At 47.3% G+C, this 24,635-nt stretch overlaps 1 protein-coding gene, 1 long non-coding RNA gene and 1 pseudogene across 7 annotated transcripts; 2 read left to right on the top strand and 1 right to left on the bottom strand.

The window, feature by feature from the left end:
• The first annotated feature begins 1,708 nt into the window (after positions 1–1,708).
• On the top strand, positions 1,709–4,299 carry LOC125515066 (annotated as a pseudogene).
• Positions 4,300–6,079: 1,780 nt separating this feature from the next.
• On the top strand, positions 6,080–9,360 carry LOC125515064. 6 transcript variants are annotated; one of them, XR_007286768.1, is made up of 4 exons: positions 6,081–6,507; positions 6,613–6,794; positions 7,475–8,850; positions 8,995–9,360. It is a non-coding gene; the product is annotated as an uncharacterized LOC125515064 (long non-coding RNA). The 6 variants fall into 6 exon arrangements; XR_007286767.1 differs by having other exon boundaries at positions 6,081–6,794; positions 7,475–8,605; positions 8,727–8,850; XR_007286765.1 differs by having other exon boundaries at positions 6,084–6,794; positions 7,475–7,781; positions 8,338–8,850.
• A 673-nt stretch (positions 9,361–10,033) lies between these two features.
• LOC125515063 (L-type lectin-domain containing receptor kinase SIT2-like) lies at positions 10,034–15,027 on the bottom strand. Its single transcript, XM_048680485.1, has one exon. It carries the CDS (start codon positions 12,310–12,312, stop codon positions 10,267–10,269), a length of 2,046 nt encoding a protein of 681 aa, XP_048536442.1. The 5' UTR covers positions 12,313–15,027; the 3' UTR covers positions 10,034–10,266.
• Positions 15,028–24,635: the final 9,608 nt, after the last annotated feature.

Here is a 24,635-nt window from a genome sequence, read left to right as displayed (position 1 = left end):
AGATATGCGTGGCGGGATTGGATGGGATCGTGGTGCATCAGACTCAAGCGACCTGTAAATCGGTGAGGACATGCGTCTGCGTGTGCTTGCCATCGGCCCAGTCCGGTCGGCAGAAGCTGGCGAATCGGTTCAGTGTGTAGAAAAGTCGCCAAGGAAAAAAACCGACGACGTGGCACGCCACGTGGACCTGGTAATCGGGGCCCATAGATCAGAACACTCACAAAAAATAGAAAAGGGTAATTTGTGGCAACATTTTTGTTAAATGGGATATGCCGGATGAAATTCTCTTAAATAGGGTAATTAGCGTCAAAAATGTTAAACTTAGGGGTAAAAACTGGAATTCACTCTTGAATTTTAAAGATAGACAAGAACTGAAAGGGGAACTTGATGCATAATTACACGCATGTATGCATAATGCACTCTAAGTGTGACTTCTGACGATTACCATGTGATGACAGGAAATTGGCAGTTCACACTTTATGGTTCCAAGTCCAGAGGATCGCCACCAACCTTCCTATCTTCTGATCTGTGTTGAATTGTTATGCCGTTACAACAACGACAGGGGTTTGTCGATTTTTTTTTCTTTTGTTGAAAAGCAATGGCAGAGGATCTTAATCAACGCCATTCTAACAGAGATCGTATCCACCCGTTTCCACCGCAGTTTCGTGGCAGCAACCACTGAGGATCTTAATAAACTTTGTAGTCTTCAGTCAAGTAATTTTGAATTGTCGGACTAGAGGTAAACAGCGGCATCATGATATGGACAAGAACTAAGAAGGATTTCTTATGAATTTCAAATTTGAATCCGTCGTATAATCTCGATGTTATTCGTAGTACTGCTCTCTGGCTTGCACTTGTGGAAGATTACACAGGGATGTAGGAAACGTGGCAATTCACAATTTCACACTTCAGGGTGCCAAAGTCATCCTAGCCACACTTTTCTTCCTTTAGTTAGTGTGTATAGAAATGCTATCAGTAAGAAGATGAGATGCAAGTTTCGGCATTGGACCTTATTTGTTTACTTTTCATAAAGTCGTGTTTACAATTTTTCCTAATGGAAATTACTTCCTCCATTTCTAAATATAAGTCTTTTTAGAGATTTCAACGCGGACTACATATGGATGTATATAGACATACTTTAGAGTGTAGATCACTCATTTTGCTCCGTATGTAGTCCGTAGTGGAATCTCTAGAGAGATTTATACTCCCTCCGTCCGAAAAAGCTTGTCCTTCAAATTGATGTATCTAGCATCAAGTTAGTGCTAGATACATCTATTTGAAAGACAAGTTTGGGACAAGCTTTTTTGGACAGAGGGGATATTTAGGAACGGAGGGAGTACAACAAATGGACCTTGAGAAAAACCGTCAGTTTGACCGTTTCTTACAAGATGGTGTGGAAAATGTGACTTCAGGTAATACATAAGAACGTTGAAAACTGTGCGTCGAACGGTCCATCATTGGGTGTATCTGTTTACTTTTAAGTCGGGCGATCCAGACTTACCGGGCAGAATAGTAGAAAAGGTTGACTGAGATCACGCGCCGTTGCTGTAACGGCACAATAAATTTAACACAAGCATCAGAGGACTAGGAAAGGTTGGTGGAGATTGTGTCAATTCTGAAGACTTGGCACTCTGAAGGCTCAAAGTGTGAGCTGCCAGTTTCCCATCGTCCCAACTTATTAGTGGCTAAAAGGCAGTCAGAGATCGAGTATTATTACAAACCGTCACGGATCATATACACTACATCCAGGCATGGGATTTTGCATCAAGTTTCTCTGTAACGCAATGCCCAAGTAAAATTACATCCATACACCCACAGCCATTTTTCTTGCATGCCTACACCCATGCCCAGCATGAAGCTTCTGCTGCTCGAGCTACTACTCTCTCTTGGCCTTGCCGTGGCACCACCCTTCGTCGCCGGTGATGAGCACCAGTTCAGCTTCTCCGGCTTTTCCAACGCCAACCTCACCCTTGATGGTATGGCGTCGGTCACGCCCGCCGGGTTACTTGTGCTCACTAATGGCACGGCCCTGAGCACGGGCCACGCCTTCTATCCGACTCCGCTGCGCTTCCACAATTCGTCCGACGGGACTGTGCAGTCCTTCTCCGTCTCATTCATCTTCGCCATCGCCTCCATCTACAACGACTACTTGAGCAGCAACGGCATGGCCGTGTTCATCGCACCGAGCAAGAATTTATCAGCGGCGATGCCGATACAGTTCTTGGGCCTTCTCAACCACCAGAACAATGGCAACGAAACAAACCACATCTTTGCAGTCGAGCTCGACACCTTCCGGAACTGGGAGTTCCAAGACATCAACGACAACCATATCGGAATCGACATCAACAGCCTCCAGTCCATACAGTCCCATGATGCTGGCTTCTACCACGACGAGAATGGCACCTTCCAGAGCTTGGGTCTCGATGACCAAAAGCCGATGCAGGTGTGGGTGGACTACCATAGAGAGAATATACAGATCAACGCCACCATGGCTCCTCTCGGCATGGCCAAACCTACAAGGCCAACAGTATCAGCCAACTACAACCTCTCAACTGTGCTCACAGATGTGGCGTACATCGGCTTCTCAGCTGCACTAGGCAAGATAAACACGAAGCACTATGTGATCGGTTGGAGTTTTGGCATGAACAGTCCTGCTCCAGCCATCGATCTCACCATGCTGCCTAAATTACCTCCTGGTCCCCATACCAAGGATCGACGTCGTCTGCAGGTATTGCAGATCATTCTACCACTCGCAACGGCAGCACTCATCCTGTCTGTGGCTGCCGTTGTTTCCCTACTTGTGCGGAGGCATTTCAGGTATGCAGAGTTACATGACGACTGGGAGGTCGAATTTGGCCCACACCGGTTCTCGTATAAGGACTTGTTCCGTGCAACAGAAGGATTTGACAACAAAAACCTCCTAGGGACCGGAGGATTTGGAAGAGTATACAGAGGAGAGTTGCCAAGGTCCAAATTAAGGATAGCTGTGAAGAGGGTGTCACATGACTCCAAGCAAGGAATGAAGGAATTCATCGCAGAAATTGTTAGCATTGGCCGCCTTCAGAATCAAAATCTCGTACACTTACTTGGCTATTGCAGGCGTCATGGTGAGCTCCTGTTAGTGTATGAGTACATGCCCAAAGGAAGCCTCGATAAGTACTTGTATGGTGAAGTGGACAACAACTCCACATTAAGTTGGGATCAAAGGTTTTGGATCATCAGGGGCATCGCATCCGCATTGATTTATCTCCACGAGGAGTGGGAGAAAGTAGTTGTCCACCGAGACATCAAGGCAAGCAATGTGCTCCTTGATGATGAGTTGAAGCCCGGTTGGGTGATTTCGGTCTAGCAAGGTTGTATGATCGTGGTGTTGAGCAAGAAACTACTCGTGTTGTTGGCACCATTGGCTACCTTGCTCCAGAGCTAGCACGCACAGGCAAGGGTACTCCTCTTACCGATGTATTTGCATTTGGTATATTTGTTCTAGAGGTCACTTGTGGCCAAAGACCTATCATGCAAAGCACACAAGATAAGCAGGTCATGTTGGTTGATTGGGTGCTTGAGCACGCGCAACACGGATCACTTGCTGATGCAATAGATGTGAGGCTTAAAGGGGACTACAATGTCGAAGAGGCATATCTGGCGCTGAAGCTAGGACTACTGTGCTCACACCCATTTGCATGTGCAAGGCCTAGCATGCGGCAAGTGATCCAATACCTAGATGGGCATATCGAACCACCAGAGCTACCAGCACACCAGAGCTTCCAAGCATTGGCCTTGATGCAAAATGAAGGGTTCGATTCATACATCATGTCATATCCTTCATCAACGAGTGCAGGCACAATATCAAGCAGTTCAGGAGGAAGATGAGCACTATGTTTGATGGTGCTCAGAGTGCTTACTTATCTATGATGTACGCTAATGAGGCATTGATATGAAAGCCTGTAAGTACGTTATTACCGTCAATAGCTAGATTTGTTGCCTCATGAACAAGATTGATAGATCTGGTACAATGATAAGTACCATCTGCATAAAAAGTTTACGATAGGAGGATCACCTTAGCTGCTAAGCTATCAACTCTGTAATTACTCATTTGTTTCTCATGCACATCTTGCATTTGTTTGGGAACATCCTCTATTACCTGGTGATATGTACACATATTGAGATTGAGGTGTCAGAATTTGGGAATGGCCTTTCCATTACTGGCGCTGTAGAACAGGTGTGGCTACGGCCACAGCTTGTAAGTTGTAAGTGTGCTTCGGCGAGATGACCTTGCATGAGATGAGCTCTTCCTCTTCCTCCTAACCCCAGGATAAGCAAGCACCAGGAACGGCCGAACCGGCTATTCATCAGCTTAAAGGTTATATTATTGTACAAGCAAATATGTAAACAGAAAAGGGCATGCCAATCTGTCAAAATACTATAGATATTGGGTAACAGATGTAGTGCTATCAGATATCATCTACAAATTCAACAAACTCATTTACGCACTGGTTGGGATTGTGGTGTGAAACTGCAATGCAGGCCGTGACATCTATGGTATACAATAGCCACATTAGTAAGATTTTTCTTTACACAATCAATAAGCAAATGGCCGGAGAAAAACTTGGTGTCTGAATCAGAGTTTACTGGGATGCACCGCAATGCGCCAAGCATTGCAACATTCTACTTGTATGTCTATGGACAGCATAATAGTACAGACTTATATCTGAGTGTGGTACAGAGTACAGGCTTACTATTGTATCTCTGGGTAGTACAGACTGTAAGACAGTTCAGGTTGCTCTTACCCAAGCCCGAGAGCGAGAGGCCGCCGCCGCCTGCCCCCGCCCGCTCCGCCGCTCGCGCTCTGTTCACCACCGGCGCCGCCGACGCTGCCCATGTTCCTCCTCCTCCGCCACCACCACGCCGGTTGCCGCCGGTGGTGCTCAACGGTCACCGGTCTCCTCGGCCCGATCTCGAGCTGGTCCCCTGTCCGCTTCGGCGCACGAGAGGTTGGGGAGTGCAGAGAAAGCAAATACGAGATTGGGGAGATGGAGGGAGTACGGCGGCGGAGGTGCCGAGCTGGGATGGCCGTCGGCGTTGTGTGTGGCTGTGTTCTCCCAGTGATGGGCTCACTCGGCCTTCTTTTTACATGAACTCACTCGGCCTTTGGTTTGATGCCGCCCATGTCGTGTCATCATGCACGTGCGTTGCCGAGATATAAATATTGTACTCCTAGTAAGTTAGCTTGCGATTTATCTGTCTATATTAATATAATTGTATAAATAAATGTTTATTAAATGCTGCTCGTGATTTATCTTATTGTTTGATCAGAAGTTTGATAAGTAAATTAAAGTAAAATTGATTCAGGAAGTAAATAAATTAAAGTGGTTGATTATCATACAGAATAGGTTGGAGGAAAAGCTGGTGGGAAAAAATGAAACATGAAATCTTAAATTCTTTTTAAGTAGTGGAGATAGAGATAAAGATGTTTTCAAAAAGAGGATGGACATGGATTTTTATTTGAGCACTACATACTCGGAATTGCCTAATGGAGCTCGAGCTCCGTGGAGCCCTCTATTTGAAAACTTCAAAATTCAAATTTTAAAGTTTTCCAAAAAATTCTGAAAAAAATATACATATACATATACATATCGATATATATGTTGTCTGTGAAGTTTGATGATTAAATATCTTTCTAGGCGAGCTACACAGAAATTAAAAAAATCAGGTATTTCTAGCAAATGTACTATTCACTTTAAATCACATGATGTTTTTATAGACCACGTAAAAACGTATTTCGTGATGAAATTTCACACACATTTAATATACATCTATAATTACTTGTGTATCTTTTTCAGATTTTTTTATATTTAAATAGTTGATTTTTTAATGTTTGAAAATATAAGTCTCCATGGAGCCCAAGAGCAAAAGACCCACTCCCAGTACATAATATCACAGTACTTTCAAGAAAAGTAAACATTTCGACAGGCTGAAAACTACGTCAGTCGTGTGCCCACATCACGCACACACGTCTCACATGAGGCTCACACACCGCCCTCCCTCTCCTTTATCTCTTTGTAACAGCGCGAGCCACTCATATTCCTCGGATCCTCTTCTCTCTTTTCTCTCCCTTATCTCATCCATGCAGCCAAATCTCTCCTCCACACGCTCACCTTCTCCTCTTCTCCCCAGCAGTTGTCGTGGCCACTACCGCTACGGTGCCGACCGGCCATGGCCTCCGCCCACCTTTGCACGTCTTTCCTTTGGGTGCCGGTGGCTGTCGCCCACCTCACCCTTTCCCTCTGACGAAGAAACATGATTGCAAGAAGCTGCAACCATGGCCGTAGAAAGTTGGAACCGCGACCGCGGATGCTGCAACGACGACAGTAGTGAGTTGGAACTGGTGACCACTCGCACTAGAACTGTCACCTCGGGATGCTACAACGATGACTACGGCGAGCTGGAACCATGCCACGAGATGTTGCGTAGGTGGCCCACGCGACCACCAATGTTGCAACCGGCGAGGTGAGTTGCTGGGACCAGCTACACGTTTTCCTGAATCGGTACTTGGTCTTGATGCATAGGCATTACATGTGATGTTGATGCTACAACCGGCGGCGGAGTTGCTAGGATCGACAACATGATTTTTTGTGTTGGTGACCACTGGTGCTATTGATGTGGGCGACGACAAGGACAACATGGACCGAGGCGAGACGACGACAACAACAGGGACCAGCGGCGGCGGTGCGAGGGCAGCGAGATGGCGATGCTTCAAGGGCAGTCGCCTCGCCTGTCCATGGCGGCAACCGGCGGTATTCCCTGGCGCTCTCTCCTCATGCGCATCTGGTGTGATTTTTTGGGGTCGGGGAAGGACGAAGTGATCTGACCACTAGAAGGCATCATATTGAACAGGTGTGATGCGAGAGGGGTGCTGGTGTCGGTCGACCAGTGCCTAGCACTGCCCTTTAAGAAAAGACACAGATCATCGGAAGTACAAAGCACTTCAAACATAATATTAACTACATTGAGGTCTGCCCTAAGATGAATGCATCATATGAAATTAAATTAGGGGGCAATATGGCGACGATTGGGCGTTGGTGATGTCCCACCAGTAATTGGCGCAAGGAGGAAACGGTTCCAGAGACACTAGTGCTATTGTAAAAAAAATTGTGGTTGGCCAGTTAACATTTTTGTTATTTTACATGAAAACCAGAATGGTGTTTTATTTGTCTATTATAAAAGTCTTAGTACATATTCATTTGGATAAAGACAAAATTAGCAAAGCTCTTTATCAGATGAAATGATTAAGCATTATATTTTCTGGACTACATAATGAAATATTCATATCGTAACTTCATCAAGTATATAGCAATTAATTTCCGCGACAAAGTGCGGGGTGTCATCTTTTCTTTTCTGAGCAAAGTGCGGGTTTTTTTTTTTGAGTAATAGCAAAGTGCGGGGTGTCATCAGTAAAACGAAGTTTCTATGGCAGGAAATGGGCCGCATCAAGCTAAGCCCAAGTGAGCGCCTCACCGAGGGTCCGGGGCCCAAGCCATGCGTCGTCGTCTTCCACGCCGCCGTCCTTCCTCCGCTTCTTCCGCAGTGACCTCTCGCGCGCCGGAGCGAGTGGAGTGGATCAGCTCTAGATAGGTCAAGCAGATCGATGGTGGCCGGCGAGCACCGGCGCCGGCGGACGGCGTTGTGGAGCAGGAGGACCCAGCGCAGCGTCGGCGGCGTGGTGGTGGACAGCGCGCGCGGCGGGGACAGGGCGGCAGGCGGCCGTGGCCGCTCGGGCTCGGGTAAGAACAGCCTCTACTGTACAATATGTACTAGACTGAGAATATTTAGTCCCACATCACTGGGGGTGAAGGGGGGGAATATAAATGTTGCTGCGCAGCAGCAGCCCAAGTACTGTTCTTGGTAGAACCACAGTTTACTCTTTAAACTTAGAATTACCAACAAAATTTTGCTCTTTAAACTTAGAATTACCAACAACATCTTGACCTGCAGGTTCTTTTGTTAACAATTTGTAGAATTTGAGATGACCACCGTTACTCTGCTTGGAATGATATTGTTCCACAGTAGGACATCGTTTACTTCTGTCTATACATAGGTGCTCTTGATTTTTTTTAACATGGAGTAGATGTTCCTTGTAGAATTTTGTTTGATGCAATGAATGACTCTGGTAGCGTCTCGGACATGATTTGAGATCACAGATCAGGATTCTCATGGCGCTGTCCGTGACTTGCATGACCCAGTACTTTTGTTTTGTCATCGACCCGGTACCTTCTCATGGATGTCAGAAATTATTAGGTCCCTTTGAATTGTTCTGATCATGTATGTTGCCACATCCAGGACCTCTGATGATTTTTCAATTGGAGCCTTCCGGTGTTACCTATTGTGCTGTTCATAGACTTGGAAGTTGAATATTGCAATGCTGGTACATTGCAGTGCATGCAAGAAAACTCTGTTTCACATACCAAGTTTTTATCTTGTCATTTTCTTACCGATTGAATCTTACTAATGTGGCTATTGTCTATCATAATTGCAGCAGCCCTCACTGCAGTTTCGCACCAAATTACCAACTAGTGCCTAAATGGGTTGGTAGAATTGTAGATGATAGGTGTGGTAGCACTGTATCTGTTACTCATTTGCTATTTGGCAGATTGGCATTCCTTTTTCTATTTACATGTTTACCTTTACAAAAGTATGACCTTTAAGTTGATGAAATCCTATGTTTTCAGCTGAGATGCGTGCACGTGATTGGTATAATATTATTACATGCCATATACAGCATGTATGGCTTCTTCAGAACTTTGTTATTGGTTAACATGTTCAGATACCATCTTCAGGCACTGAGTCAATAAGGTAACGCTTGTTTTTCTAATCTGGATGTATTGAGTTCCTTTGTAGGCTCCAGATCAGACCAACCTTTCTTGGGACTACCAAGACTCAGAGGTTAAAATTCTTAATGATTCATTTTCTTTTCTGACAGTCTTGTGCAATAAACAGGGCGTGGTAATTTTACTGTTTTAGGCACTGAAGGTGGCTGGCTTGAAAATTTTAATCTTCAGTCTGGGATTAGTCGTGGCAGTTACATTGATAGCTCACTGGCAATGCACTGTACACGTGAAAGAAGAAGTTGGATTATGTTGTGATGCTACAAATGGCTCTCTGGTTAGTGCTGGATACAGTGGTGACATTAAGGTTTGATGATACTGTTGCACTGTAGTTCAATTACAGCTTATTTTATTTTTTCAAAAAATATTGCAGTTTGTTTTAGTGCCTGTTTAGTAAGTGCATATACTTTATGGAATGCTAATGTCACTTCATTTCATCTTCCATGCTCTTATCCATTGGTAAAAATTATGTTCCTCTTCTGATGCTGCAACCAATAATACATGGAGTATTGCACACCCAGCTGTTTCCTTAAATTAGTTACTATTGAACTTTTCTTTGCTAGTATGGGTTAATTTTGCTGCGGGCGACCTTAGCGTGCGCGTCAAGGGCCGGGGAGGAAAAGAAAGGGGCCGGATAGAAGTAGGTGGTGCGAGTGTTGTTCCCAGTACAAGGAGAGTTACCTTGTCGACAACGTGGAGCTGCTCCCATTCCCCTTAACCATTCCTAGGCTTGGACTGAGCTAATGTCCAGAGGAGGAAGAAGATACAGGTGCCATTGTATTTGGATCTGATGATCTAGAAGTATCTGACTGCAGTGTAGACAAACTCTTATAAAAATCACAAGCAATTGGAAGAAGCTTCTTCTGCTGGCCATTGGGTGGTGACTCGAGTTTAGGTTGGACTAGCGTAAAAGAGAATTCTCTGTCCTTGGCAACGCCCCACCAGCCTTCTGGTTCCGGTTCAGCCGTTCCTGGCGCTTGCCAGTTCTGGGGGTAGGAGGACGAGCTAACAAGGTCATTTTGCTGAAGCACACTGACAAATCACCAGGTGATACAGAATCCCCCCGCCAGAAATAAAGATGTGCATGAGAAACAAATGAGTAAATATTAAAATTCACAAAGAATAGGCAATCACAAAACATTTTTATGAAGAAATCAGAAAACTATGAAATTTATATTACAGAGTTGATAGCTGGGCACCTGAGGTTGAGCCTCCTATTACAAACTGTTTATTTAGATGGTACTTATCATTCTACCAGACCTATCAATCTTGTTGATGACGCAACAAACCTTACATACTGTTATTAGCCTTATTACAGACACTGTATGTTCTATAGGGTACATCATTGATGAGTAAGCACTATCAATGCCATCAAACATAGTGCTCATCTTCCTCCTGAAATGCTTGATATTGTGCCAACATTCGTTGATGAAGGATATGACATGATGTATGGATCAAACCCTTCATTTTGCATCAAGGCCAGCGCTTGGAAGCTCTGGTGTGCTGGTAGCTCTGGTGGTTCAATATGCCCATCTAGGTATTGGATCACTTGCCGCATGCTAGGCCTTGCACACACAAACGGATGTGAGCACAGTAGTCCTAGCTTCAGCGCCAAATATGCCTCACCGACATTGTAGTGCCCTTTAAGCCTCACATCTATTGCATCTTCGAGTGATCCTTGTTGCACATGCTCAAGCACCCAATCAACCAACATGACCAGCTCATCTTGTGTGCTTTGCATGATAGGTCTTTGTCCACAAGTGACCTCTAGAATAAATACACCAAAGGCAAATACATCGGTAAGAGGAGTACCCTTGGCCGTCCGTGCTAGCTCTGGAGCAAGGTATCCGATGGTGCCGACAACACGAGTAGTTTCTTGCTCAACACCATGATCATACAGCCTTGCTAGACCGAAATCACCCAACCGTGCGTTCAACTCATCATCAAGGAGCACATTGCTTGCCTTGATGTCTCGGTGGACAACTACTTTCTCCCACTCCTCGTGGAGATAAATCAGTGCAGACGCGATGCCCCTGATGATCCAAAACCTCTGATCCCAACTTAATGTGGAGTTGTTCACTTCACCATACAAGTACTTATCGAGGCTTCCTTTGGGCATGTACTCATACACTAACAGGAGCTCACCTTGACGCCTGCAATAGCCAAGTAAGTGTACGAGATTTGGATTTTGAAGGCGGCCAATGCTAACAATTTCGGCGATGAATTCCTTCATGCCTTGCTTCGAGTCATGCGACACCCTCTTCACAGCCACCCTGAGTTTGGACCTTGGCAGCTCCCCTCTGTATACTCGTCCAAATCCTCCGGCCCCTAGGAGGTTTTTGTCGTCAAATCCCTCTGTTGCATGGAACAAATCCTTGTACGAGAAGCGGTGTGGACCGAATTCGACCTCCCAGTCATCACGTAACTCTGCATACCTGAAATGCCTCCGCACAAGTAGGGAAACAACGGCAGCCACAGACAGGATGAGTGCTGCCGTTGCTAGTGGTAGAATGATCTCCAATAGCCAGAGACGGTGTCGATACTTGGTATGAGGATCAGAAGGTAGTGTTGGCAGGATGGTGAGATTGATAGCTGGAGCAGGACTGTTCATGCCAAAACTCCAACCCAGCACATAGTGCTTCGTGTTTATCTTGCCTTGTGCAGATGAGAAGCCAATGTATGCCACATCTGTGAGCACACTTGAGAGGTTGTAGTTGGCCGAAACCGTTGGTCTTGTAGGTTTGACCATGCCGAGAGGAGCCATGGTGGCATCGATCTGTGTCTTCTCTCTGTGGTAGTCCACCCACACTTGCATGGCCTCTTGGCTATCGAGACCCAAGCTCTGGAAGGTGCCACTCTCGTCGTGGTAGAAGCCAGCATTGTGGGATTTTATGGAATAGAGACTGTTGATGTCAATACCGATATGGTTGTCGTTGATGTCCTCGAACTCCAAGTTCTGAAAGGTGTCTAGCTCGATTGCGAAGATGTGGTTTGTTTCATTGCCATTATTCTGGTCGTTGAGAAGACCCAAGAACTGTATTGGCATCGCTGCTGGCAAATTCTTGCTCGGTGCAATGAACATGGTGAGGCCATTGCTGCTCAAGTCCTTGTAGGTGGGGACGATGGCGAAGACAAACGAGATGCAGAAGGTCTGTACAGTCCCATCGGACAAATTGTGGAAGTGCAGCGGACTCGGATAGAAGGCATGGCCCATGCTCAGGGCCGAGCCATTGGTGAGCATAAGTAATCCATTGGGCGTGACCGAGGCCGCACCGTCAAGGGTGAGGTTGGTGTTGGAAAAGCCGGAGAAGCTGAACTGATGCTCATCGCCGGCAATGAAGGGTGCCACACTAAGGCCAAGAAAGAGTAGTTTGATGAGTAGCAAAAAGGAGACAGGCTTCATGCTGGTCATGGGCATGAAAAGTGGCATAAGCAGGTGTATCCAGAACAGAGCTTTGATCCAGCTTTATCTATCTACCACTAGCAGGGTATATTTTTTAGGGTGCCACTAGCAACGTACTATTTACTTACATTACAGCCATTAATTTCAAAATTGACGTGCCGTTGCAGCAACGGCACAGCATCTCGGTGAACCTTCCTGTAGTCTTCAGACGTATAAACTGGGTCAGCTGGAAATAAAGTATACCGTCGAATTTAAAGATGAACAAGAACTGGAAAAGAAACTTGATGCATAGTGTCATGCTTGAATGCACCGACTGTGACTTTTGGTGACTACATTGGGATGATGGGAACGGGGCAGCTCACACCATAGAGTGGCAGGTCCAGAGGATCTCCTTTTACCTTCATAATCTTCTTCTTTTCGGTTGAAATTTCTTATGCCGTTACAGCAATGGTAGATGATCTTAATCAACTTTTCTACCCTCATTTATAGTAAAAAAAAAGGGGGAACAGCTACACCTAAAGATGGACTGTCTGACAGCAATTTAACATTCTACACCTATGGTTGTCTAGAAGTATTGGTAGTTATGCATAAGGTGATCATTATCTATCTGTGCTTTTGTAAGAAAATACATCTTGGAAATGTGTTATCGAAAGCCCTACAGAACAGTATTGCCTCCACACAAATTTTCCACGTCATCTTGTTAGAAACTGGCAATATCTTACGGTTGAATTTTAATATTTCCATTACAAAACGAGAAAAAAAATACTTCTTAAAATATAAAATATTATCCTCCATAAAGTCATTAGTCTAATTCAAAGCGTATCATCCATCTTTCGTCCATTCAAACATTAAAAAAAGCAGCCTACTCTAATCGTTGAATATAAATTCACGTATGCCTAACATATTTCCTTCAATCATGGCAGTATAACGAATACCAGAATTAGTAAACATTGCATTCAGATCTCTAGACCATCTAGTGACAACTATAAGTACTGAACTGAGCCGAACGCAGGCCGCTGTCATCGCCCCTCCCTTGCCGGAGTCGGAAAAAACTTGTTGTAGTAGACAGCCGAGAAGTCATCGTGATAAGGCCCCATAGGACCAGCGCACCAGAACAGCAACCGCCACCGATGAAGAGATGCATAGATCAGGAGGATCCAACCTGAAGACACACGAACCTAGACGAATGAAGACCGGATCTGAGTAGATCCACCAAAGACAACCATCGACCGAATCCTCCGTGATCCGTCAGACACACCTTCACACGCCCTCTGACGGTGCTAGACGCACCATTAGGGCGGGGGCTAGGCGGGAAGAACATGATTCCATCTTTAGAGAGCCGCCGCCATCTCTTTTCCTGAGTAGGACACAAACCCTAAAAAACTCAAAAAAAACATCTAAAAACTGAGATCTCCCACCAGCAAGCAAGGGAAGACATCTACCACCCCCTGGCCCTAAGGCCACTGGAGATGAGGTGGACTGGCACCGGCGCCGTCAGGAGGAAATCCTAAACTTTTTTTGAGAGAAGGTGACGGCTGCATATGCTAACAGATTTCCTCAACTGTACTTTGTATTGTAAGTAGAATGTGATTGGGCTTAACCTTAATAAAACTCAAGGAAACGTCTAAAAACAAAGCCTTCCCATCGGTAAGGGCCGAGATCCACCACGCCCTATGGTCCTAAGACCACCGAACATGAGGCAGACTAGCGGTGGCGCCGGCCCGAGGAAGAGGAACCCTTAACTCTTTTTTTTAAAACAAAGCCCTTAACTTTTTTGGAGTGGAGGCAGAGGTTGCGTATGCTAACATATTTCCTCAACTGTACGTTGTGTTCTAAGTAGAATGCTATTGGGCCTACCCATCGTTAATACCGTGGGTTACGGATCTGCGTCACCTCAAACGTTGTACTAGTACTTGTCTATAGTTTCTCCGCTACTAATAGAGTAATAAAAATATTAGTAAGTCCACTAAAATATACTCTATATGATTCTTTTTGGAATTTTTTTATGTATTCATTGTCAATCATGGTAGTATAAAGAACATCAGAAATAATAAAAATTACATTTAGATCAGTAGATCGCCTAGCGACGACTACAAGCAGTAAAGCGAGCTGAAGGCGCCGCCATCATCACCCCTTCCTTACTAAAGCCGGACAAATTTTTTTGTAATAGTTAGTCGGGAAGTCATCATCCTAAGGGCATCTCCAGCCGCGCCCCCAACAGGCCCCTCCAGGCCACTTTTTCGGCGCTGGCGCCGGAAAAACGGCCCAGTCGCGCCCCCAGGACGCCGAAAATCGCCGGTTCGGACCTTTTTTCCGCCCGGCGGTCACAGGCCGAACCCGGCGTGCTGGGGAGCCGTTGGGGGCTCCGGCGCTAGGGAAAAGCACGCCTGGCCCACACCGCCAGAGGAAAAGTCAAGGTTTTCTTCCCCGACTCGCCTCGCACCCCCCGCGCCCTTGGCCACCACTAGCTGTATCCCGGCGACGGCCGCCGCCCGACTCCGGTAGATAGCCATTCCCCGTCGGAAAATAGCAGCGCTTCGCCGCGGCAGCCCCTCCCGCAACAGCTGGGCGTTTCCGGTCGCAGTTTCCGGCCGCGGAGGCGCGGTTTAACGGCGGGTTCACGGCCACCGAGCGCAAGGTGTTCGGCGATTTGCCCGTCTCGGCGATGGACTCGGATGAGGAGGAAGAGCTCGCCGCGCTGCTGGAGGAGGAAGCCGCGGCCGACGTCCAGGAAGAAGAGCATCTGATGGTGCTCGCCGCCCTCGCCCAGCTGCTGGCAAGCAGTGAAAAGCCGCGGCGAGGTGGCTCGGCGCCGGGGCGGGTGAAAGCAAAGAACCGGCATCGTCTGCAAGGCTACTGCATGCTCTACTCCGACTACTTCGCCGATGCTCCACTTCATGGCGAGAGAACATTTCGGCGCCGTTATCGGATGAGCCGAAAGCTCTTCCTCAGGATTGTGAATTCCATCCGGGAGTTCGACAACTACTTCAAGTGCAAGATGGATTGCACTGGCGCTCTTGGATTCACCTCCATCCAGAAGTGCACGACAGCGATGAGGATGCTTGCATATGGAGCTCCCAGTGATTCACTCGACGACTATGGGCGCATGGCCGAGTCCACCAGCATAGAGTGTTTCTACAAGTTCTGTCGGGCAGTGGTGGCAGTGTTTGGGCCACAATACTAGAGAACACCCAATGCGGAAGACACTGCTCGGATCCTAGCCCAGAATGCAGGAAGAGGATTTCCTGGGATGCTTGGAAGCATCGACTGCATGCATTGGAAATGGAAGAACTGCCCATTTGGTTGGCAGGGGATGTACAAAGGCGCCAAAGGCGGTTGCAGTGTGGTGCTTGAGGCGGTAGCCACACAGGACCTCTGGATTTGGCACTCCTTCTTTGGTATGCCAGGAACTCACAATGACATCAACGTGCTGCAGTGCTTTCCTGTTTTTGCCAAGATCGTTGAGGGCCATTCTCCTCCGGTGAACTTCGAGATCAATGGGCACCAATACAACAAGGGGTACTATCTAGCTGACGGCATCTATCCGAGATGGTCGACATTTGTGAAGACGATCTCAAACCCTGTGGCAGGAGGCAAGAACGCCTGGTTTGCGAAGGTTCAGGAGGCTTGCAGGAAGGATGTCGAGCGGGCATTTGGTGTGCTCCAATCTCGATTCACTGTTGTTCGGTACCCCGCTCAGACCTGGTCGAAAGATCAAATGTGGGAGATCATGACTTGCTGTGTCATCTTGCACAACATGATCATCGAGAGCGAGCAAGAAGACCCAGTGTTTGACACTGAACCATACTACAGGCAGGGTCCTCTAGCCGAAGTTGATCACCAGCTACCGGCAACTTGGACTGCCTATCTCAGTATGCGTCAGGAGATCCGAGACCCACAGGTGCATCATCAACTGCAGAAAGATCTGATTGATCACCTATGGAGGCTCAAGGGGGACGCCTCGTGATGAAATACGAGTTTTTATTTGTTGAATAATATAATTTGTATTGAACTATTTGTTGTTGTAGTATTTTGTTGAAGTATTTGATTTTTCTGTGATGAAATATGTGATAAGAAATAATTGTGTTGATAATTGAACGCCGAGACACGGCGAAACCACGCCGAATATGGGCCTATTCTCGCCCATATGGGCCGTTTATTCGCCGAAATTGGGCTGCAAAGTGGGCCAATTTCGGCGCCTGGGGGCGACGACTGGGCGCAAAACCGCCCCCAGCGCCGAGTACATCGCCGGCTCGCCCCCAGGGGGCGATTTTTATGCGTCCTGGGGGGCCAACGGCTAGAGATGCCCTAAGACCCTGTAGGACCAGCTGACCAGAACAACAACCGTCGCCGATAAAGATGCGTAGAATGAAAGGATCTAACTTGAGGACACACTGACGTAGGCGAATGAAGACTGGATCCGGGTGGATCCACCAAAGATGACCACCGACCGAATCATGCGAGATCCGTCAGAGACATATCTTCACACGCTCTCCAACGATGCTAGATCCACCACCGGAACGGGGGCTAGATGAGGAAACCCTTATTCCTTCTTTCATCGTCGTTGTCTTGTCTTTCAGAACAAAAAATAAATCCTAGCAAAACTCAAATAAACAAATAAAAACGGAGGCCTCTCATCGGCAAGAGTCAGGATCCATCATGTCTCCATGGCCCTAAGGGCATCTCCAGCCGTTGGCCCCCCCAGGACGCATAAAAATCGCCTCCTGGGGGCGAGCCGGCGATACAATCGGCGCTGGGGACGGTTTTGCGCCCAGTCGTCGCCCCCAGCTCGCCCCCAGGCACCGAAATTGGCCCACTTTGCAGCCCAATTTCGACGAATAAACGGCCCATATGGGCGAGAATAGGCCCATATTCGGCGTGGTTTCGTCGTGTCTCGGTGTTCAATTATCAACATAATTATTTCTTATCACATATTTCATCACAGAAAAATCAAATACTTCAACAAAATACTACAACAACAAATAGTTCAATACAAATTATATAGTTCAACAAATAAAAACTCGTATTTCATCACACGGTGTCCCCCTTGAGCCTCCATAGGTGCTCAATCAGATCTTTCTGCGGTTGATGATGCACCTGTGGGTCTCGGATCTCCTGACGCATACTGAGATAGGCAGTCCAAGTTGCCGGTAGCTGGTGATCAACTTCGGCTAGAGGACCCTACCTGTAGTATGGTTCAGTGTCAAACACTGGGTCTTCTTGCTCGCTCTCGATGATCATGTTGTGCAAGATGACACAGCAAGTCATGATCTCCCACATTTGATCTTTCGACCAGGTCTGAGCAGGGTACCGAACAACAGCGAATCGAGATTGGAGCACACCAAATGCTCGCTCGACATCCTTCCTGCAAGCCTCCTGAACCTTCGCAAACCAGGCGTTCTTGCCTCCTGCCACAGGGTTTGAGATCGTCTTCACAAATGTCGACCATCTCGGATAGATGCCGTCAGCTAGATAGTACCCCTTGTTGTATTGGTGCCCATTGATCTCGAAATTCACCGGAGGAGAATGGCCCTCAACGATCTTGGCAAAAACAGGAAAGCACTGCAGCACGTTGATGTCATTGTGAGTTCCTGGCATACCAAAGAAGGAGTGCCAAATCCAGAGGTCCTGTGTGGCTACCGCCTCAAGCACCACACTGCAACCGCCTTTGGCGCCTTTGTACATCCCCTGCCAACCAAATGGGCAGTTCTTCCATTTCCAATGCATGCAGTCGATGCTTCCAAGCATCCCAGGAAATCCTCTTCCTGCATTCTGGGCTAGGATCCGAGCAGTGTCTTCCGCATTGGGTGTTCTCTAGTATTGTGGCCCAAACACTGCCACCACTGCCCGACAGAACTTGTAGAAACACTCTATGCTGGTGGACTCGGCCATGCGCCCATAGTCGTCGAGTGAATCACTGGGAGCTCCATATGCAAGCATCCTCATCGCTGTCGTGCACTTCTGGATGGAGGTGAATCCAAGAGCGCCAGTGCAATCCATCTTGCACTTGAAGTAGTTGTCGAACTCCCGGATGGAATTCACAATCCTGAGGAAGAGCTTTCGGCTCATCCGATAACGGCGCCGAAATGTTCTCTCGCCATGAAGTGGAGCATCGGCGAAGTAGTCGGAGTAGAGCATGCAGTAGCCTTGCAGACGATGCCGGTTCTTTGCTTTCACCCGCCCCGGCGCCGAGCCACCTCGCCGCGGCTTTTCACTGCTCGCCAGCAGCTGGGCGAGGGCGGCGAGCACCATCAGATGCTCTTCTTCCTGGACGTCGGCCGCGGCTTCCTCCTCCAGCAGCGCGGCGAGCTCTTCCTCCTCATCCGAGTCCATCGCCGAGACGGGCAAATCGCCGAACACCTTGCGCTCGGTGGCCGTGAACCCGCCGTTAAACCGCGCCTCCGCGGCCGGAAACTGCGACCGGAAACGCCCAGCTGTTGCGGGAGGGGCTGCCGCGGCGAAGCGTTGCTATTTTCCGGCGGGGAATGGCTATCTACCGGAGTCGGGCGGCGGCCGTCGCCGGGATACAGCTAGTGGTGGCCGAGGGCGCGGGGGGTGCGAGGCGAGTCGGGGAAGAAAACCTTGACTTTTCCCCTGGCGGTGTGGGCCAGGTGTGCTTTTCCCTAGCGCCGGAGCCCCCAACGGCTCCCCAGCGCGCCGGGTTCGGCCTGTGACCGCCGGGCGGAAAAAAGGTCCGAACCGGCGATTTTCGGCGTCCTGGGGGCGCGACTGGGCCGTTTTTTCGGCACCGGTGCTGAAAAAGTGGCCTGGGGGGCCCTGTTGGGGACGCGGCTGGAGATGGCCTAAGGCCACAGAAGACGAGGTGGATTGGCGGCGTCGCCGACGGGAGGCAAAACCCTAGACGCATGTTCACTGTTGTTGGCTAGGAGGAGGAGCGAAGGGGTAAATATAAGTATCATGTGATGTGTAAGACATTTAATTCGGTTGTCACTGCAGTTGCTTTCCAGAATTCTGATGTCCTCTTTATTTTTGAATTAGTTGTTATCTCACATGAAGTAATATAAACTGTCCCGCAAAAAAAAGTAATATATACTGAATCAACACTCGAGTGAATATTAGCCAGCTGAATTTCATCTCGCAGCTACTGTTCTGAACAGTTTGTACTAAGAATGTTTGTGAGCAACTTAGATGCGACGTAGCATAACTCGTAACTCCTTAATCCCAAACCCAATGCTGCTGGCATGGAAAAACAAACAGCAAAATATATTTTCTTCGCAGAAAGTTCCCAAATAATTCATACCTACAAACGATATTTACCATTTATGACCTGGTACTTTTTGGTGAAATATTACATTTTTAAATGCAAAAGAAGAAGTGCCCAGGAGGAAGGGGAAAACATTAGAGTAGAACTTTATAACAAACAAATACTAAGAAATAATGTCTGTGTGTGTAGAACCAAGACTGATAACAGTGTGGCAACTATAAAACTGTCATTACGAAACTAGGAAGTGCAGGTGATAGCTCTCCGAGGTCTTCCCCTTGAAGAGAAAATTAACCATAAAAAAATACTGTATGTAGCAAGATTGCTTCTCCACCCCAGCCGTAGCTTCCCGGTTTCTCTTTCGGTTTGAAATTCTACGAATGGCATTTAGAGGTGCGGTAAAATTACAGTGATATTTGTCCAAAGAGGAAAATCATAGTGATATTTCTCTGAATCAGCATAAGGGGCATCTTCAAGGCGGACCCACAAACCTCCCGCAACCGTCCGGCCCGCGTTGTCCAGACCACGGAAGCCATCTAACGCGGTCTTGTATCGGTCCGGAGGCAGCACAGAGCGGAAGCAGCGGACGGCAGCTAGGGTTGGATCGGTTAGGCTGATACCATGTTAGAATGAAGAGAGAGGGGTTGGTGGAATCGATAGATGTTCTTTGCTTGAGCCTCATCGGCATATATATAGGAGTACATAATCTACTCGAAGTACAAGACAAGTCGGAATACATCCTAGTCTATCCTATGTTTCCAATCTAATCATTATACTCAGCAGTCCGGACGTACTTTCTTCCGCAAAACGGAGACAAACATGAAGAGTTTTGCGGGAGTCCAGACATCCTCATGACAAACCAAAAGACACCACGTACCCCACCTCTTTGTCCGGATGGCGGAAGGCCGCTGATTAGTGGAAGGCTAGCATGTTTAGGTGATTAGTGTTTGGGCATTTGACGAAAGCTTTGCAAATATAGTTGAGTATTTGACAGAAGGTTACTTCTTGCTATATAATTGTTATATGATTAGCATTTGGCAAGGTGATTAGTATATGAGCATTTGTGGAAAGCTTTGCAAATATATTTTGGCATTTGACGGAAGGTTATTTTTTGCCATATGATTAGAATTTGACAAGGTGATTAGTATATGAGCATTTGGCGAAAGCTTTGCAAATATATTTAGGCATTTGGGGAAAGGTTACTTCTTGTCATATGATTAGCATTTGGCAAGATGATTTGTTTTCTATTAAGATTCTTTATCACACGTTGACGAAATGGCAGAAGCTTTGTAAATAGATTTGGCCTTTTGTGGAAGGTTTGAAAATGACCAAGCTCATTTGGCAAAAGGAAGCTAGCTCAGTGGCGGAAGCAGCTAGCTTTGGCGGAAACTACTGGCACGTAGATTAATAGCCTTCTGCCAAACAAAAAGCTACTAATCACAGATTTTTAAAGGAAATCACGTAGTAATTTGGCGATTAAATTTTAACAGAGAAGGACATTTACGGCTATGGTTGAATGCCGGCCTCCCCGCGTCCGTGTCTGTGGACGGATGCGGGAGAAAATTTGTGAATTGCCATTGAAGATGCCCTAAAGGCATCTCAAACACGAAATCCGAGTCGGACATGTCCACGGACGGGATTTGTCCTCCCCTAACTTTCATCAAGGAAAAAAATAGCATGCTATATAAAATAGCGCCGCACCTTAAAATATGCTATCAGCATGATATAGCATGCTATATCGTGCTATTAGCGAGATATTATACACTCATTAATTTAACAAAATAATTCTCTACACGCTATAGCGTGCTATTAGTGGCATTATTATTTTTTCTAAAATACACACGAGTATATGTATCATCTTAATAAGAGAGAGAGAGAGGAGGGGGGTAATTAAAGAGCACAAGTAGTGTTACAAGTTAGTTATATGTTACATGCAAGCACTACTCCACCACAAGCGGCCTGAAAACTAGCTACTCTCACCCACCTAGCTAGGCTGCCCAAGAAGGCGCCGAGGTCGCCCTTTATCAGACCCGCGTGGCACCAACTTCTGCTCTCCTTCTCAATAGCAGCGATAATGAGGTCTAAGACTAGCCACAATGGAGAGTAACGTATACTAGTAACATACACATATTTTATACTATGTTACTCTCTCTGTTTTTAGTTACTCTGCATATTAGAGTTGACTGAAGTCAAACTTCGTAAAGTTGACCAAGTTTATAAAAAATAATATAGACATTTCTCATAATAAATCTATACGATGTGAAAGTACATTTAATAATAAATCTAATGTTGTTGATTTGTTATTGTATATCTTAATATTTTTGTATATAAACTTGGTCAAAGTTTGTAAAGCTTGACTTTGACCAAAACTAATATGCGAACTAAATAAAAACAGAGGGAGTACTACCTTCATAGTGGATAGTAATATAAGTGTAGTGTCATGCAAAGGTTCATTTATTAGGTTATCGACTCATATTGCATTGGGACACGTGATGTTACAGTAACTAGCTAAGTTACTCTAACTACCTCTCTCGTCATTAACTCATTGCCACATAAGTAAATTTGCTGAGTTGGACTCGATGTTACTGCTCAAGTTACTCCCACTGTGGCCAGTCTAAGGATGGCGTTGCTCCGTCAACCACGATGGTGTTCCAATGTTTCCACAAAATCCATATACCTAGTACTCCCTTCGTTCGGAAATACTTGTCATTGAAATGGATGTATCTAAATGTATTTTAGTTATAGATACATCCATTTTCATTCATTTTGATGACAAGTAATTCCGGACGAAAAGAGTATAATGATCGTCCTGATGTCTTTTACTTTTTGTTGTCTGTATGCCTTGTTGATGCACCAGTCTGCGAGTACACCCTCATTTGTGGGCGTCCAATCCAATGAGTCAAGAGCCGCGCCAATGACCGCCCGAACCTGCCTCCCAAAAACGCACCAAAGGAGGATGTGGTTAATCGTTTCTTCCTATTGGTCACATAACGGACATTTATCTTGGTGCGGCAGCCCCCTTCTAGCTAGACAGTCGGACGTCCGACACCTATCCTTGATAGCCAGCCAGGTGAAGAACTTGCATTGAAGTGGCGCTTTTGATTTCCATATGAAATTGGCCGTCGAGAGACTTCTCTGCCATAGAACTTGGCGGCATACACTGACCTTGTCGAGAACCACCCGTTCTTCTCCCAAGTCCACGTACCGTATCCATGGCGCCCCCCTTTAGCTCCACCTCGGCCATTCGATCCCATAGGGTCAGGAACTCCAACAATTGGTCCTCACTCGGCTCCAAACCAAAGTTACGCGATGTAACGCCCCAAGACCGGAGTTGTAGATGCCTTCCAGGGTTTTCAGGTTTCGTTGGGTGTTTTGTTTCGTCTGTTGCATTCATCTTTGCATCGTGTGCATTGCATCATGTCATCATGTCATAAATCTTTTGCATCTCAACTAAATAAATTGCATGGATCTTCGGTCCATTTAAACCGAGGGAATTCACGTGGTGATTCTCTTTACAACATATATCCCAATATTAGGGAGCTATGATAAATTATTCCATTTATTTGGAATTAACCATAACACACTTGCAAATATCCCATGCCTTTTCCTTCTCAACTCTTGGTCTCTAACCTTGTCATATATCTTTTCTTCGTTTTCCGGAGTTCCACCAAAAACCTTAACATTTTTAGACACTTCTATAACCAAGTCCTAGTTCAAACCCATTTGAATTAAATTCAAATGAGTTTGAATTTGTATCTTTCAATCTTGCCGTTTCTATTTTTCTTGGGTCAAACTCATTTTTGTGAGTCCGGGAAATTTATCCGCGAGTCCAACTCCATTCCCTAACCTCCCTCTTTCTTTCTTTTTTTTCTTCTCTTGTTTTCTGTTAAAGAAAATAAGATGGAGAGAAGAGAGCCAGCCCAACTGGGCCTCTCTGACCCGACCCAGGCCGGCCTCCTCTAAGTTCTCCCGCAGCCGCCTAGGCCCAGTCTCCAGTGGCCTCTAAGGCCCGGCAGCGCCAGCCCACCTACAACTAACCCTAGGCGCCCGAGCCACCTCTCCCGATCCCCTCTCCCTCCGCCGCCAGAGAGCATCGCCTCGTCCCCGTTTTCCTCTCCCTCCGATCGATCCTCATCCTCTCGCAGTCTCTCTCTCCCGCCTCTCGCAGCCTCCCGCGCGCCTCCCTCTGTAGCACAAGACGTCGCCCGTCGCCGGCGCCTCCTCCTCGCAAAGTCCCCGTCGCCGAGCGCTCGAGGAGAGGAGCTCCTCGAGCACCCGCGCCTGCAGCCGTCGTCCTCTGCACCCGCAGACGTCGCCGTCGCCGGCGCCCCAAGTCCGCGTCGCCGAGTCCCTCGTCCTGCCGGAGCTGCTCCTCCCACCGCCCAAGTACCTCCCCGCCTCCGGCCATGGTGCCCGCACCAGGACCGCCCTCCACCGCCGGCTCTATCTCCGGCGAGCGTCGCGCCGTCTCCCTGCCTCGTCCGCGGTGCCGGCATCAGCAACAGCAGTGGACCGGAGCCCCTACCTTGCTCCACCACGTCGCCGACCTCCTGTCGTGGCCTCCTCCTCACTTCAAGTCCATGCTGTCAAGCCTCACGTCGCCGCCCTGCTACATTCGTCACCGGAGATCGCCAGATCCGGTCGCGTTGGGTCGGATCCTCCCGTCCCTGCCTTGCTGCTGCCCACCAGAGGCCTTCCGTCTCGCGTTTGTTTTGGATCAGCAAGGATGAGACACCAAGAACCGTACCCGGACCGTCAAGCACCTTCTCCGAGGATTTTGCCAAGTACCATGACATGAACGACCCTCGAACGCGTCAAGTACCACTACCGTCAAGTACCTCTTCGCAAGACCAAGTTCCTCTACGATATGTGTACGGCTACCGACGCCGAAGACCCATGAACCAATAACTTCAAGTTCAATTATTGTCGCAAGAACGAGACTGGCGGGTCCGAAGACGCCAAGTACCACGACAACCCCGAAGGGAGTCGAGTTCGTCAAGTTCACCTTCGAAACGTGTACCACTACCGACGACTGAGACCCTAGATTCGACAAGTCCCTCGCCGTGATCCCGAACATCTACGGAAAATTGTGCAACTAAGAACGTGAACAACTACCGCCGCCAAGATC

Source organism: Triticum urartu, chromosome 6 (assembly GCF_003073215.2).
Source record: "Triticum urartu cultivar G1812 chromosome 6, Tu2.1, whole genome shotgun sequence".
NCBI classification, from domain to species: domain Eukaryota; kingdom Viridiplantae; phylum Streptophyta; class Magnoliopsida; order Poales; family Poaceae; genus Triticum; species Triticum urartu.
This window is presented reverse-complemented; position numbering and strand designations above follow the sequence as displayed.

Bases quoted from the DNA above. Each gene is read 5' to 3' on its own strand.
- LOC125515063 (XM_048680485.1), bottom strand. From the start codon at position 12,312: ATGCCACTTTTCATGCCCATGACCAGCATGAAGCCTGTCTCCTTTTTG.